Below are 17,370 nucleotides of genomic sequence, written 5' to 3' on the forward strand. Positions count from 1 at the left end.
CAGCATACTATCATAAAATGAAGATTTAATTATTTGCTGTAGATCGATTAATCGACTAATCATTTAAGCTCTAAATTTGTTTATATGTGCTTGCTTGTAATTATTAATGTAATGAATGGACACAAATTGCAAAAACACACAATGGAAACATTTCAAGAACAAATCTAAATAAAGAAAACAGTTCATACACAACAATATACAAACTGCATGGCAACAAGAGACATAAGACAGTCAGTTTGAACTCATCTTCAACTTTTACCTCATGACTCCACTGAGAACAGATGGCCTCTGCCATTGAGAAGCTAAGCTGGAATTAAAAATGAATTAATGTCATTTTAACTTATTTTTCCTTTACTTCAGCCTGCCTCGATCGTCTCCCCTCCAGATGAAGCCACTGTGTCAGGATGCACACTATTAAGACAGTGGAGACCCAGGTGCCCTTTCTGAAAGAGAGTTTCTTCACCACCACTTTCAAAGGCAGGAGGAAAAGCAGCGTTACCAACCTCCTTCGTAAACAACAGCACTCACTCCTCAATCAACAACACCAGCAACAACTGTGCATTATAGAGCAGCAGCATCCTAAGCAATTTCTCTCCCCTTCAGTAGAGAATGAACAAGGGCAGCGCACTCCAGAGCATAAGCGACTTGTTCGCTCGACCAGCAGCCCGTTATGCAAGACAGCCGAGCGTGCAAGAGCAGATGGGGATAGAAAGGAGGGGCAAAAAGAGAGGAAGGATCAGAGGGTGAGAGAGGGTAGGGGGGTAGAGCGAGGAGTGAGTGGTAGCGAGCCCGCGGCTGTCAGTGCCAGTCCCCTCCTCCTTTCATCATCAGCGGAGCTGGGAGAGGCAGCATCATTCTCACAGCTGCCTTTAACTGTAGTGGGCAGACAGCAGGGATTAGGCAGCTCTGATAAGGCTCTGACCACCAGAGGACCAGCATCAGTAGCAGCCCAGGAGGAAGCCTGGCATGCCCAGCCTCGACCCCAGCAGCATGGCCTGTTAGCCAAGGGTGTCCGCCTGCTCAGGAACATGGGGAACCAGGAGGCAAAGCAGAAGAAAGGAGGAGGAAGTAGTGGAGCAGCAGGAGACTGTGATGGCGACGCTGATGAGAGGGAAGTGGACAAAAAATCGAAAAAGTCCCACAATAAGATAAGTAAAGGAGGAGAACATGGTGGTAAGAAGAAATCAAAATCTGAGTCGAAGGGTTCTGTGTTTTCCGGCATGAAGATCAGGAAGAGTATATCAAAGGCCAAAGGGTTGTCTAAGGATGACATGTTGGAAGATGGGAGGTCAGCACACTTGGGCAAAGCAGGGCTGAAGCCCTCTGCAGAGGCGAGCCTGTCAGCTGACGAGATGGGCATGCGATCAGATGTCGAGGGGAATCTATGCTATTTGACTCCAGACAGTCAGCAGTCTATGGTGGATGAGATTGGCCGAAAGACAAGCTCAGGGTCGGATGCTGACCTTTATAGTTTTCACTCAGCAGCAGCTGAAAATGAAGACCTGCTCTCTGACATCCAGCAGACTATAAGAGACCAATGTGTGGCCAGTGACAGGCTGGAAATGATGACAGGCTGCTTATCTGAAGGGTCAACCTCTGAGCAGGTAACGCCTCACCAGCTATTTAATCTGGATCAGGAAGTTTTCTCACCCCCTGTTGGTGCTGAATGTGTACCTCAAAAAGTAAGTGAAGGCTGTAAGAATTTAGAGAACGAAAGCTATTCTTCTGGTCCAGGGTCCCCAAGTGAAAGTGGTCCAACATCTTCAGCACCGGACAGCAGTGGCAGCCTTCTCCCAAAGACTAACAGCTCGTACAGCTTCCCTGACACTACACCCACCAGCACCTCGTACGAGAGTGCTGAGGAACACCAGGATGACCTGGAGAGTCCCGTTCTGCACCCACAGAGGCCTCAAGGTAATCGGGGACCGCAGAGCAGCTATGCATGTGGTCCAAGTGTCCGCTTGGATCCCATGGTGGTGAGGGCGGGGCCGATGGGGTCTCACAAGAGTGCGAGTAGCATGGACCTGTCTCTGGAGAGGGAGGAGGAAGAGGAAACAGGGAGACGGGACTTCCTGTCCCTGAAAAGGAGGAAGAGTAGTTTGTCTATTAGTCAGCTAACAACCGACAGCACCAGTGTTTCTCAGCCAAGACGGACTTCTTCCACCACCTCCCCCTCAACTGTCAAACTCTACCCTCCAGTCCACCCCTCCTATGTTAAGACCACCACCAGGCAGCTCACCTCTCCAATTGGCTCCCCCATTACCAGCCCCAATGTGCCCAGAAAAACAGACGTTGCTGTTGCTTCAGTGGAATCTACCCAGGGATTCAGGAGGCACAAGCAGCGGTCTTGCTCAATCGCTGGGCCCCTCGGTGAGTCTGCAGACTGGTTCACAGAGCTGGATAAGCTAAGAGGGAGGCAGGGTGGCAGGGCCAAATTTCCAGAGCAGGAGACACCAGAGAAGAGTCACACAGGTGGGTCGTACTGGACACTGGGCTCGAGGAGAGCACATTATGGACGGCGGACCTCCACTACCACAGCACCCTACCTGGATGTCTTCTCTGGTGAGTCACATATAACACAGGTAACTGAGCTGCTGCCACACATGAAGCTATCAAATGTATGACCTACAGATGTGGCTGATTTGGTTGTTAAAGACCACAGTGATTAATGGTAGCTTCTTGTTTTGATAAAAGAGAGGAGATAAATTGTTTGGGGGTTTCTTGATTGGATGGTTCGAACCAGGAGGTAATCAGAAAGTAGGAATAGATAGAACAATGAGGTCTGTCTCAGAAGATAAATGAAAAAGCAGAATATTAATAGTTCACATCATGTTTGGGCCACAGCCCTACAATTTAAAACAAAACCTGAATCTATATACTATTAGCGTTAAAGTTCATATAGTACAAAAGTGTTTGTATGGCTTTAGGTGGCGATGATATATAATTTTCCAATAAAAAGACCAAAACCAGTAATACGTTTGTCCCTCTCTTGATATTTTCCTGTTTGTGGTACTCAGCTTTAAGCCTATTTGTTTCAACTGAGGAGGTAAATCTTTTTAAAAAAAGGCAGAAATATCAGTCAGTTTTTAGAAATGCTAAGTGGTTTCCTAAAACAGGGCACTTTAGCTTTCAGCAAGTGAAGCGTGGTGCATTTGTTGCAAACTATCTTCAGCCGCAGATTGTGTATATGGGAAAAATAAAACAAATAACAAAAGGTTCTCCGCTCAGACTACGTCGGTGCTCGGGCCCTGAATAGTGTTTTGACAACAATGGAAGTCTATGGTCGAATAACCTACATTGGGCTTAAATTAATACAAGCCATATTTGTTGGTAGGGTCAATACATTGACAAATATAAAACTATAAAATATCACCAGGACTAGCATTATCATTTTGAGTAGAAAATCCTTTTATTGACTACTCTGCTCTCACAGAATCAACCTTTTACTGACCAAGCAATGCATCATGGCAAAACAAAGATTCCTGCCATTGAAAAATTATAGTTTGTTTTTCACTTATTTCTGTTGTTGCTGGGAATCCCAAATGGGCCGGATGTGACCCCTATTAGTTTGGCTCCAATCTCTGTCCATATTGAGATTAGGTTATTATGCAATGGTATTGTGAAATGGTTATGGTAAGTGTATAGTTATTAAAATTCCAGTGACAAATGATCACATTATTTAAACAATCACAGTGAGAATAATAAAGTTATGATTTAAAAGTACAATAGCTCATGAAAATCATGATGAAACAGTGAGGGTTCTTTACTGAGGAGTGTCTTCAGAACAAACGCCTCCTTCTAATAAAACAATGCCACTCTGTCCTCCTCTCTGTTGTGGTGCACTTCAAGAGCTCAGCTGCTCTCCACTGTCTGAGCCTGTGCTCATAAATCAGACAGAATGACAACACTGCCGCCCACCCAGGGCGATGCCATCCAAGCGCGCGCACACACACACACACACACACACACACACACACACACACACACACACACACACACACACACACACACACACACACACACACACACACACACACACAGTGGACACTATTTGATGCTAAACCCAAGTGACAGTTTATCTGCATGACAAAAATGAGTCATGATATGAGGTCCATTCTCATTTTGTCAGGTGAATTTATTGTAGCCAAGCATTGGAGATCCTTTGTATTTTGACCATTGGGCCTATCTGGGATCTCCAAATGAAAAGACATATACTGTTCTGTTGTTATTCACAAAGACTCTGGTTATTTCACCACTTAGTCACTCACTAATTCTGCTCTGCATGTTACATCAGTTTGGCCAGTTTTTCAGGTCACATTGGGCTCTTAGGAGGGAGTAGGAAAACCAAAGAACGGTAAAAAAACAACTGACTACAGATTAATAAAACTAATTCTATATGTAAATGCTATACTGAACTGATTTGAATCACGTTAAGTTGGTCTGTGTCTTAAAGATTGTACATGTCCCTGTGAGTTACTTCATACATTTTATGAGATGCAATCAGTTTTCTGCATTAGCCCTCAGTGTTAGACGACAAAGTGCTCAAAATCAATATCCACAGGACCACGAGTCATAGGACTGTGCTAATGTCCTCTGAATCACATGGTTTAACATGAACAACTGACTACACAGTGTGTCATGGTTGGACTATGAAGCAACAGAGCTGTGTTTTTCCTCAAGGCTCCACATCCTCTGTTGATGTCACATAGTTAATATTTTGTTCAAGCTTTAATAATTACTTCTGCTCCTGCCATCAGCAAGAAACAGGATTCTTCATTATCTGGGATCCAGACCTGGCCCAGGGATTTTGAGATTATGAGAAATGTATCACAGCTCAAACTCACTTTGCTTTCTTACTCTTACTCCATGCCAAAAAAAAGTTTTTGTCTCTGTCTTGGTAATCAGACAAAGAATAATCTGTTTTCCCACTGTATTGAAATGTAGAATTAAAGAGCTGTACAACCGCACCACAATGTTAGGCCTTGTGCTATTTTTCTCTTTCTGATACCCAAAACTTTAGTCATATAAAGTTTGCTCATTAACAATAATAATAGTTTAAAACCAAGTGTGATATTGCTGGATGCACTGGTAACATCTGTCTTGAATTTCATTTTGCATTTGTTAATTCTTTGCACAACACAGTTAACACCATCTCTCCTGTCATCATTTAAATGGTGCGAATAGAGTTTGCACATTGAGGTGTTTAATTATCACATCTGAAACTGAGACATCGCTTTTCCACTCTTTGGTTAGAGTGACACAAGGTGTCTAGTTGAACACTTCGGCTCGCCTATTTATGATATATTACAAATAAATTAGTTTTAACAAAAAATGGAGCTTGTTATTCTTTAGGCCAGTTTCAGTCTTGCGCTTCACTGCCTTTCTGTTCTCAGGTCACACTCTGTTGGACTGGCTGTGTATGCATGGTGGAGATGGGTCTGCAGAAGAGGAGGCGAAGGAACTGTGTCACCGAATGTTGGTCCAGGGTCTGCTGCACCCCTTCAGTGACGGCACAGCAGAGCTCCATGGTGACAGCACTGCGTCAGCAGTGTTTAATGTAAGACCTCCGTCTTCACTGCCTGCCATCATGGTTGTTTTACAAAATTATGACATAACTCGATATATATTAGTGTTAAAAGTACAAAGATAAAAATGTCACACTTTCAGAGGCAAAAACTGAGGCGCCACTGCTCTAATTTTAATTACACTTCCACGTTATGATGTGTGTTGTTAGTGATTGTCCATTCAGGACTGTGGCTGAATGACAGTGATTTGACATCAGGCAGTAAGTTATTGGTCTGAAAAGCGCAGCCAATGCGGAAGTTCCTTGAACTTGCATTGTCACTTCCGGTTGCCAAATAACAAGATGGCCAAAATGCTGAACTCGTTGACATTTGCTCATCAGATGATAAACTGAAAGAATGTAGCACAAAGTTATTTGCAGTGACCAACCAGTATACAGAGTAATGCCAAGCTTATCAAATCTGTGTTTCTATATTTATTACTGTGATTCATTCCAGAGACATTTGATAATCTGAAGAGCAGCGGTGCATGAAGACAGGGTGACCGCATGAAAGTTAATTTCATAAATCTTTAATTCTCCATTCCCGTAATGCTTTGCTCCGACCTAATCTCATGAGCATCACATCACCCTGCACAGTTCATCACAGCCACCCTCATTTCCCCTTGTAGCTGCTCATCCTACTGAACTTCATGTTGGTGTACTGTAGGTTTTGAGTTCAAACCTACAGTTTCTTTGAGTTTTTTTGAGTTCATCCGTTTGGTTCAGACTGAAATATCTTAACAACCATTGGATGGTTTGCCATGAAATATTATACAGACATTCATTGTGCCCAGAGGATGACTTTTCCGTTGACACCACAGGGTGTTGTCACTTATCCAGTGAAATATCTTAGAGTTTTCAAACATGGATTGACACAATTTTTTTTTACAGACATTCATGGTCCCCAGATGATTGTTCCTAGAGCTGTTGCATGGTTGTAGACTCTTAGTGTTGTTGTTTTTTATGTCGATTACCAACGAATGTGAGCAGATTAGTGTTGGTCTCTATTTGCACACTGCTCCTCCCCCCACATATGCATGAAACATTATGTACATACGAGCATGTAAAATGATGTTCATGCATAAAGGTTCATTATGCATACCTACACTAAACATGCATGCTCTAAAGCTGTTATATTTTCATAAATTAAAGATAGTCATTATTTTGCTTGCCTAGTGTGCAGTCACAGTAGGATGCAAACCCAGAGCACTTTCTTTTTATGTTCAACTCTGCCACATGTGCACTCATATAGTATATACAAAAGGACAGCCCCAGACACCCATACATGTTCAGGCATTTCCTCGCATGGCTGGATTAATCGCAGTCCCTCTTACGCTCACTCAGTCTCACACACACACACACACACACACACACACACACACACACACACACACACACACACACACACACACACACACACACACACACACACACACACACACACACACACACACACACACATATGTGCTTGCGTAGATCATCTGCTGACCATGTTATGTAACAACTCCACGTGCCTTGGGCTCAGGCTGCTCTTCCCCAGCAAAAAGCTCACCATGTCAGGGTAGGACAGGATTGCAGTGCTGCCCCCACCCCCTTTTTTTCTTTGTTGTTGTTTTTTTTTGTCCTCACTCTCTGCCTCAGTATGAGGCCTGCCCTGGAGTCCTGCATTATTCAGCTTGATCAAAAATAGCCTTTGCTGTTGCCATTCAGAGTATGGATCTCATTGTTATGGTTTTGTTTCTTACAGCTAATCACTCTTTTAAAATACATCATTACAGTCAGTCTTTGCTCCTTTGCAACCTTCTCACTTAAACCCCTTTTGATACCTCAGTCTTTTAGATTTGTTTTCCTTTAACAGTTAAATTCCATCTTGGTAGGAATAATTTCCTGCATCACCTCTGTCCTCTCTTTCTCCATCTAGCTATCCTTTTATTTCCATCCTTATCTCTCAACTCCTATTTGTCTTCCAATTTTCTACCTAAATATGGTATTGTATCCAATTTCACTGCTGGAGTGAACAAATATATGAGTGGTGGGTTTCTTGTTCTGCATACCGCCTGAAATTTAATACTCCAACTTTTTTTCTGTCCAAAAATGGGGTTTGGGGAGGATGAGTATCTAAGAACTCTGTATAAATCAAATGTCATCTCTCTCACTTGGCGTAGATAAATGCTAATGAGTTGCTTCACATCAATCTAGCATGCTTTGTACCGTGTGTCTATGTGTGGTTGATTGTGTTTTACCTGTGTTGGAGGGACATAAATCTGTTAACTCAGTCACATTGTGGGGACTCGCCTTCCTTATGAGGACAAAATGCACGTCTCTATAACATAACCTAAACCTACTTTACCCTAAAATGTAATGAACTAAGGTTAGTATAAAGGCTATGATTTAGCTGTTGGGTTAGGGTAAGTCTCCAGGAAATGTACATTTATTTAAGTCAATGTAATGTCCCCAAAGTCGTGAAAACAAGACTGTCTGTATGTGTGTTTTTCTGGCTGTAGATCAGGTTACCATAATCCAGCTAATGGGTTTTGTCTTGAGAAAAAACACTGTCTCAGGACAAAAGGAGGAGACGGTTAAATCCCACAAAGTACAAATCATTGATTAGTGTATCTACATGACATGATGCTTTGAATCTATAAGAAGAGGAGAATGAGTCTGTCTTTTTTGTGACCGTGCGCTACATTGGCTATGAAAAGGAAAAAATCTTTATGGTTCTTTCTACACTTGAAGCGTGCAGAAAAAGCTGACTCATATTCCCGGTGGATGTTGTTAAACTGTAATCATGCTGCATTCCATTATGTCTTCACACAGTATGATGGATACAGTGGGTAGTAGCTCTCCATGGGAGCAAGTAGTTTTGAGCACAAATATTTCTCCTTGGATCTGATCTCATTCACAGTTTGTTTTTTTTAAGCTTGTTCTCTAAACCGTCTGCAGGAGGAGCAGCTGTACACCTGGGCTTCTGTAGGCCTGCCAGTGTCTTCTCACTTGTGGGAACTCTATGGGGGGCGAACCACAGCCAGCTTGAGAACACCTTTGCATCAATCATCAGCCAAAACATTAGGAGCTCTACACTCTCAGGTTGGTTAAATCCTCTCTACATCTTAGCGTACTTTACAGTAGGATTGCCCGCTCAGCATTATGCTGGCTTTGATATGGTATCTTGGTTTAACTACCAACATCAGAGAGCATCGTCAGGTTTTATAACCCATCACATAAATTCAGTATAATTTGTTTGTTAACTTTTGTGTATACCTTCTATTTTAATTTTAAAATTCTGCTTAAATGAAGACGCGCAGATGCAAAAAAAAAAAAATGTAACTTTACAAAAAACAAATTGTTTAAAATACATCTGGGGAATATATTTCTTCAAGATCGTTTTAAAGATTTATTCCATGCAGTGGAATGTTTTTTTAAATTATTATTAAAAAGGGAGACTCGTATTTGATTTAGCCTTAAAAATGTATATATAATTTTGATAGAATTCCCACATATAAATAAAACGCTCAACACACAAATACAAACTAAAGAAAAGGGCTCTACATACTGAACAGAACACCCAGTGGGTCATGCTGTTATACGTTTGAGACTTGGATGGAATAGATGCTCTTCCTTTTCCTCTTAAATTAGCATGGCAAATGCACCAAACTGTTTAGTGATTTGAATATGTTTTCATGACATTGAGAAATGCCTACTTTGAAATGCATTCCATTGTGTCCAGATCATCAGGCATTGAAGAATGCAACTGTTAAGGGATTTATTTCACGCATATTTGATTCAAAATCAACAACATGACATGTGCAACCTGTCAAAATGTTGAGGAATACAGTAAACCTCAGTCTCTGGACTGTGAATTGTTCTTTGTCCACCAGAGGTCAGACTTGTCTTGAAATACTTGTGAGACTGTCGCAGTGACCCTCCCTGTTTCCAGGAAGAGTTAATAAATTAGGAAGGCTATACTGACTGAATGTTCCCCTTAAAATTCAACGATGTGACCACAACTGGGGAATGTGTACTAGCAGACACAAGCCCTCCCCATGTGAGGCCCAACGAGACTCACTGTCTCTGGGGTCAATTCTCTCGGTATCCCCTCATCCCTGCTCTAACCAGTCTGGAGCCAGAGGTCTGATGGAGTCTAGACATAATGGACTTTCTTGACCCTCCGTTAGCCCACAGCTCTGTCACTAAACTCCCTCAGCTGTGGCTGTTTTACTGTTTATAGAGTGTAATTTATTGAATGACAATGTGTCCAAGATTTAACAGCAATTTTTTATGTCAACATTAAGAGTACAAGATAGGCTAGACTACCTGCTTTTAAAGAAGGTGTCATGTAGCATAAGCCCCGACTCATGGGCCCTATTTTTCTTCAGTTCACATTTGTGAACCTTTAGTGCCGTTGTATGCTAGGTTAAAATTTTTGTTTTTGTTCACTGACAGACAGAATCCAGCAGGTTGAAGTCAGGTCAGTCATCGTCAGAAGATGAAAGCTTCCTCATCCCTCAGCTGGAGAGGACCGTCGATGACCTGCGGATTAAGATTGCTGTGTTGCAGGGCCAGCAGGCCTCCTTGGCAAAGGACAGCGGTGATAATATGGGAGCTCTGGGCGCTGCCCACCACAAGGCCTCACAGATGAGAGGAGGAAGACTGGGAAAGATGAGCCAGGAGGTGTCCGTCCAGACCTCACCTGTGGAGGAGGGGTTTAAGTTTGACGTGCCTTTCATCGGGGGATCAGGCAGCGTGTCGTCTTCCATTTCATCCTCCATCCCCAAATCTACAGAGAGCTTTGTCTGCACGTGCCAACAGAGGCAACCGAGCAGCGCCCATCAAGCTCCTCCACCCCCGCTCTCGGGAGGTATGCCCCCACCTCCACCACCACCTTTACCAGGGGGTGTTGCTCCTCCTCCTCCTCCACCACCACCCCCTCCCCCACCCTTACCCGGGTTTGGACCTTGTCCACCACCGCCTCCTCCTCCTCCACCACCAGGTTTCGGACCTCCACCTCCTCCCTTGCCCGGTTTTGGACCTCCACCCCCACCTCCTCCCCTGCCCGGTTTTGGACCCCCACCTCCTCCACCGCCGGGTATGTGCCCTCCTCCCCCACCCCCTCCGCCTGGAATGGGCCCCCCACCTCCACCCCCACCCCCAGGCTTTGGGCCTCCACCACCACCAGGCCCCATGCCCTCCATGATGGTCCAGGAAGCTGCCCCTGCCAAGGCTGCAATAGAGCCCCCCAAGCCAATGAAGCCACTCTACTGGACACGGATACAGCTGAATGCTAAAAAGTAAGGATATGCTGTTTGATAGATATGTATCACTTGCACATAGGTATTTTCTGAACAGTAGAGAATTGAGAGGAAGCTTGTCCACTTAAGATAACGATCGCCACGTGCTCTGATGGCAGTAGAGATGCTAACCTTGTGGAAAATGAAAGTGATGCAGTCCAGGCATTGTGGTCAGCACTGAATTACTTACTTGAACCAGGTTTTCTTTCCTTAATAAGGCTTGGAAAATTGTAGCTGAATAAACATCTAGAAATAGACTACTTGATTTACTTGCAAGTGAGGAACTTGATGCTGAATCCTATATGTAATGTGTTGGCTGACAGATTTGACAAATGGATTTGTATGAGTGGATTTTTACGCTGCAAAAGATGACAAATGAGTTCTCCCAAAACAGCAGAGGACAATCAAGAACTGTGCAAAATGCATTTTGTGGTGAAAAAAAACATGAGTTACTATAAAAGTGGACTTAGCTGTACTTTTTCAAACAATACATGGCAGATTAAACCTTGCCTGTCATTGCTCCCATAATAATTCTCTTTCCTCTTATCTTCAGGCCCATTGGCTCACTGGTGTGGGATACAATCGATGAACCGAGTGTGGACTTTAAAGAATTTGTGGAACTTTTCTCCAAAAGTGCTGTTAAGGAGAAGAAAAAGCCAATTTCAGATACAATCAGCAAGTCCAAGGCCAAGCAGGTAAAGTACATTTTATAGTTGTGTGTTTGTATATCCCCCTGGGTCACTAAATATAGTTTCTCTTCAGGGCTTTTCCCATCTTCACTCTCACTCCTCTGATGACCCGTTCCTTTCCATTTCTCCTCTCTGACGCTCTCTGAGTTGCTTTGAGTGACAGAAGGAACTGCTTCAGCCAGACAGTTATTATGTGGTGTGAGCTCTGGCTCCCACCCGACTCCCCCGTGACCATCCAGTGGCACCGAGCCAATGTCTCGCGTGCGGTGAGGAAACCTCACGACGGTGATGACTGTTGGGAGAGACGGAGTGAGGGTGGGGAGAAGAAGGAAAAAAGGAGGGAGGGAGAAGCCTGGGAGCTGTATTTCATGATGTGGTTCCTCCCATTGTGCTTTCTGTATGACTTAGTTTAATAGTCAGACTTTGCCTCCCCAATGCCCTTCATGCCAATCCATCAATCTACAAGTCAAACATTTGATCTACGATTTAAAGCTGCTTTGGTCAGGATTTTTATGTTGATGTACTATTTGCCCAAATGCTGTGTCTAAATCACAATAATGTTGCACCAGGGATGAGCTTTTCACCCTTCTAATTAAGACCCAGTAGGATCACCAGACAGTTGTTGCTGAGATGAAATATTGGTCTCAAGAGTGGACGTTAGTGGGAAATCTTCTTAGTTTATGGGAAGTGATGAAGTGAAACTCAACACTAGAATATAAAACTAAAAAAGGCTCCGATCAAGGAAAAGTTTGACAGACAATTGTTAAACTCCTCTTCCCCATCATAATAATAATAATAATAATGTATGTACAATTGAGTAGTTTCTGAAGCCACATAACATCATTTCTTTTATATATTGTTTTAAACTTCCAAAGCTGTATTTGTTGATGCCACATGGTCCATCCGAGGTGTATAAAAGTTGATGGACATTTCATCATAGGTTTTATTGTCAACTGGGTCAATTTTTGCATTTCTTTTGCCTGCAGCTTTCAAATGTGTTGCTTTAGGGAGTCTGTTTGGACGCAATAACGATATTATTTCACTACTTTCATGGGTTCACTTGATTGTTCAGGAGAATTATTTGATCTTCAAGCTGTGAAGATTCCTGTGTAAGAAAAATGCAGCATATGCTGGAACATCAGCCACAAGCGTGTTTCATGAGGAATATGCACATCCTAGTAAGTGACTTGGTAACTGCCGTAGCTTAGTTTAAGCCACTATGTGTAGCAAACAAGAGGGGAAAAAAACTCACCTTGAAGCTTTGATCCAATAGAGCACAAAAGTCAACACCAATGGGAAAAGGTAGATAAGCTAAGTGAGTTTGCCCTTAAGAAAATCCTTCTTTCATACAGGGATTCCTTTTCAAACACTCTGCCGTCATCAAGCTTGTTGGCACTCCAGGAGATGTCAGATGGTTTCTTTAACACTTGAGAAACTTAATGGAGGGATTGGACTTCTGTACAGAGCAGTGCGACAGCTGAGAGTCTAGATATAAGAGATGACGCAAATGAGTGTCCCACTCTCTATTAAAATAGACTTTCCTTTGTGAGATGTCGTGATTGATGGAGCTCTGAGTAAGTCTGCTACCACGTCATGCAGTAGCTCGTGTTGTGGTTGTATTGCTAAATAGCGAGGGACGAGAGACAAATGGACGTGGGTGTGGGTTGAATTCCCCCAGTCCTCGCTCCACGATGCTGCAGTGGATGTTCTCCAACACAACAATAGTGCTGAAAATGTTAAAGTCAATAATGGGAAAAATAAAAACATAGGCAGAGCTGTGACGGACCCCAATTTGGAGCCAACCTTTGGCATTTCCATCTCACGAGGACCGTCCCCAGGCCTCAAGACGATCGATCCCATCTCCTATTACTTGCAGCTCTTCCCGTCCCCCTGTGTGTTGTGAGTTCAACTGTCTTGCTGATGACAATCCTCCTCTTCAGAGCTACCACTAGAGAGCAGCTTTGACGTCAGTACTCTGCCAGTAGACATCAGTGTCGAATGTGAAATGCTATCATCGCCTAGTGTCAGGGGTTGATCTGCTGTCTATCTGCAAAGGAGTTTAGAAGAAGAGCTCTGTTGCAGTATACGCTGCTGGCACTTTCAGACAGAGGTGCAATGTAGCCATGCTGCTAGATTATGTGAGGTGAATCTGTTTGAGATTGATTTGATGATTTTTGTTTTGTTTCTTTTGTCTGAGCAGCAGTCCAAAGCCCAAAGATATTAAATTTGTGACCACAAATCTTCGTCTAAAATCATCACAGTTAAGATGCTGAAGCTTGGGGATGTTCAGCATTTGTGCATGAGAAATTACCTAAATTATGAATCAATGATCATAGTAGTTGCAGATGCATTTTCTGTCAATACACTAATCCAGAGGCTTTCAAAGTCTACCCTAAACAAATCATGAGCAGTCAAAAGTAAAGTGGTGATACCGCTGGTTATTGTTGTAACATCTGGCTATTGTGCAGACTGTTTATCGATCAATACGTGGATTCTGCAGAACTGTTTGTTTTCCCTCCACTGCTCAGTTTTTAGAATGTCAGGTGATAAAGCAGGCCTACAGTACATTTTGAATGTATTTAGAGCTGTTAAGCATCACTAAATATAAAGTCTTATTCATAGTTTTAGTTCAACTTAAGCTTGATCACAAAGTTAAATGCTAAGAAATAATTTATATTGAATTACTTTTTGTACAACTGGAAACAAGTTTTTATTTTCAGGGTTCTTCTGAATTGTACCTCAGTGATTTGTTTCTTGTATGGGATTGATGAAAGTCCATATTGGCCAATGCTCAACATATAATTATGTAATTATATAAATATAATTACATATAAATAGAATTAATGTGACTTAAAGGATTTCTTTAAACAAAAAACTTGGATCTCATGAGACTGCTGAAAGACACGGCGTTAGATGAAATGTTTAGGGTTGTTTCGTTGTTCTTAAAAAAAAAAGCTATTGATGAAAAATAATTTCTCTATCCATAGTGGTTCATGGATCCAGCTGTGTTTCATTAAGAAATAATACTACTGATGCACTGCGAGGGCATTTTTTAGATTTATGTAAAAAGTGTAAAGTGATATCAGGCAGCACTGTAAACCACTGAACTCTGTTTAATGTAAGTTTAACCTGTTTGTACATTTAGAAGAGTCAGCTCAGCTGATGAATCATGACTGATGACTTGTTATTTCACTGCCATTAAACGGCTACCCTACACCAGCTGTCACAGTCTCACCGTGGAAGTCATTCAGCATCATACCTCGCCCGGCCTGTCCCAAGAAGCTGTGGCTGAGCCAGGAAAATGGAGACAGTTGGGGACTGGTGATATAACTTCCTGTGTGTTTGAGAGGTCTGTGGTCTGTGTGATCTGGTTTAGATGGAAGCGTTCTGTCTGGATCACAGTAGGCTACGGGTTTCCTGCCCCGTCTCTTCACCACTCTGCTACTCAGCGCACACTTCTGCTTACTCAGGCGAGCGGTGGTTCATAATGGCCCCCTTTGGATGCAGTTTTTCATACTTAATAACAACACTGGCTTGATATTCAACTCCTGGCTGGTTGAAGTGGAAGCTATTTCTATTCAGCTAACATTTGTTAATATTGCAGCTTTTAGAGCAGGTTTGATCTTTGGATACGACAGTTTTCACGTCACGTCTGCTTTGAAAAAAAAAAAAATCCCTGCATTGTGCAATTCCATGAAATAAAATGTATTCCAAACCATAGGGATTCTCTGTAAATGTAATCAGTCGCAGGACTTCATGTGATCATTTTGTATTTCTTGTTGCGTAAAAGGTTTCATATGTATGACTGAAAGATGATGGATGTGGAGAATTGGATTAAAAGGAGAAATTGTTAATCATCATAATTCAGCTTGACAGCATTTTAATTTCACTAATGTTTCCAGGTCTTTATCAGTTTCCTTCTATGGAAAGGAACAAATTAAGGGGAGTGATGTTGTGGTCCTTTTTTAATTAAATGTGTTGTCTGCATGTGTGTGTGCGCATTATGTCATGATACATGTTGTATTATCATCCCTGTTCTCTTTGGTCTTTGTCTCGTCAACCCTTAGGTGATGAAGCTCTTGAACAACAAGCGTTCACAGGCTGTGGGTATTCTGATGTCCAGCATTCATCTTGATATGAAGGACATCCAGAACGGTAAGTCTTATCATGTGGTCAGATATCTGGTTTAATAAGTCTTTGTGAAGAACTCTGTTACACAGATTAGAGCACGATAATGGAATGATGTGTCTGCACACTGTAGGAGTAGTTATGTTCTGCATGTTGCTGCAGTATGCACGTGGTATTGAAAACGGCACTGTAAATGTGGAGAAAATGGAAAATAGAACTGTACAGTAGATTTGTCGGTGATTCATTATTTTTTATATACAGTTGACATTGAGTTTACCTGTATTTTAAACCGCAAAAAGTCACACATCTGGGACGTAAATATGTAAAACCCAGGTGAAACACAAATTTTGATAACTGTGTCTGATCCTGACCATCCCAGTTTTTAAGAAAATTAATAAAACTGCTGTCGGGAAGACGCTATAGATCCACTGCAGCAACCAAGAACATTTAAAAAAAGTATTTTATTCCAAACGCCCAAATTTTGTTTCGTAATTCGTAAAAAGCATTCACATTTGGACCGTATTTATGTGATTTACTACTATTATGATTGTTGTTGTTGTTGTTATTATGAATATTATTATTCCCAGCTGTAGGGGAGGCAGTAACTTCAATAAACAGTGGACATGCTGAACACTGACATCAAACGCCACTCTTAAACCACAATATCTTTTATAATAATTTCTGTATACAACATTAAAAAGTTGGCCATAGTATTTCAGATTGTTTTGATTGTTTTTTAGTACAGCTGTGCCAGTTTATTATTAAAAACATCTTCTTTTAAGTTGACTGGGAAGTGAGTAAGATTGAGTGTCAGTTGAATTCATTGACAAAGCTTAAACCTCCCTGTAGTAGTTGGCTTTATCACAAGTCATAATGTTGCAAGGCATCTGCAATGTTTTCCCTTTGTTATTCTCCCCATTTCTTTGCTCTCATTTTGCATAATCTCTCCCCATCTAACATCTACATCATGTTTCTTCGCGGCGCTCTGTCTTTCTCTGATGAGTTGTCACCATCCTGTCTCAGCGGCTTTGTTAAAGTGAAGTCATTCAGGAGATATTGATGGGAACAGACTGTTTTCCTGTTTTAGTTACTCTCTGATTGCTCTGCAGTCTTCGCTCATCCATGTGTCTAAACACTCTTCCTCGTCTCAGTCCTCCTACAGTGGTGCCTTTTTTACAGCTTCAACTCTTTATCTCAGTGGCAGCTAGATAGGTTGCGTTAAAAAAAAGGTGCACCACAGAAACCAGGATTGGTACGTTTTATACACTTGTAGCAATAAACAGTTGCTCTGTTGGGCTGTTTTGTCTGAATGCAATACCTTCAAAGCATTTTGTGGATTTTCACTCTTCTGGTCTAAATGTCAGTCGTTGGTGCATCCATCTCGGGTCAGAGTGGGAGGGCAAGCGAGGGCCTCTCTCATCAGCACTGTCATTTATCACTTTATGTTAGGACAGTTTTTACCAAAGTGCATAATTAGCGTTGATTGGAAACTTCAGTATATCATTGAGAGTAAGCTCAGAGTGAAGATATCTCTGCCTTGGACAAACAGTCACCCAGAAAGTGTTTTTTTGTTTACGTTGTCATGCATTTTAATTGAATGATTATTAGGCGTGAATATTTATTTCCTTAAAATACTCCTTTCACCAAAAGACGATATTAGCAATGCTGCTGTTTTCCCATTCCTGAAATGATCTTGTGTTCC

At 42.1% G+C, this 17,370-nt stretch overlaps 1 protein-coding gene across 1 annotated transcript in view; it reads left to right on the forward strand.

The window, feature by feature from the left end:
* Positions 1-404: 404 nt before the first annotated feature.
* fmn2a (formin 2a) overlaps positions 405-17,370 on the forward strand; it is a 36,472-nt gene continuing 19,506 nt past the window's right edge. The window contains exons 1-6 of the mRNA XM_068720076.1: positions 405-2,562; positions 5,394-5,557; positions 8,507-8,650; positions 10,007-10,851; positions 11,405-11,546; positions 15,608-15,695. Coding sequence (XP_068576177.1) covers positions 405-2,562; positions 5,394-5,557; positions 8,507-8,650; positions 10,007-10,851; positions 11,405-11,546; positions 15,608-15,695 — 3,541 coding nt within the window. The remainder of the gene's footprint in view (positions 2,563-5,393; positions 5,558-8,506; positions 8,651-10,006; positions 10,852-11,404; positions 11,547-15,607; positions 15,696-17,370) is intronic.

The sequence above is a fragment of the Cebidichthys violaceus genome, unplaced genomic scaffold (assembly GCF_023349555.1).
Source record: "Cebidichthys violaceus isolate CVI_PGR_0920_01 unplaced genomic scaffold, fCebVio1.0.p SCAF_10, whole genome shotgun sequence".
In the NCBI taxonomy this organism is placed as follows: domain Eukaryota; kingdom Metazoa; phylum Chordata; class Actinopteri; order Perciformes; family Stichaeidae; genus Cebidichthys; species Cebidichthys violaceus.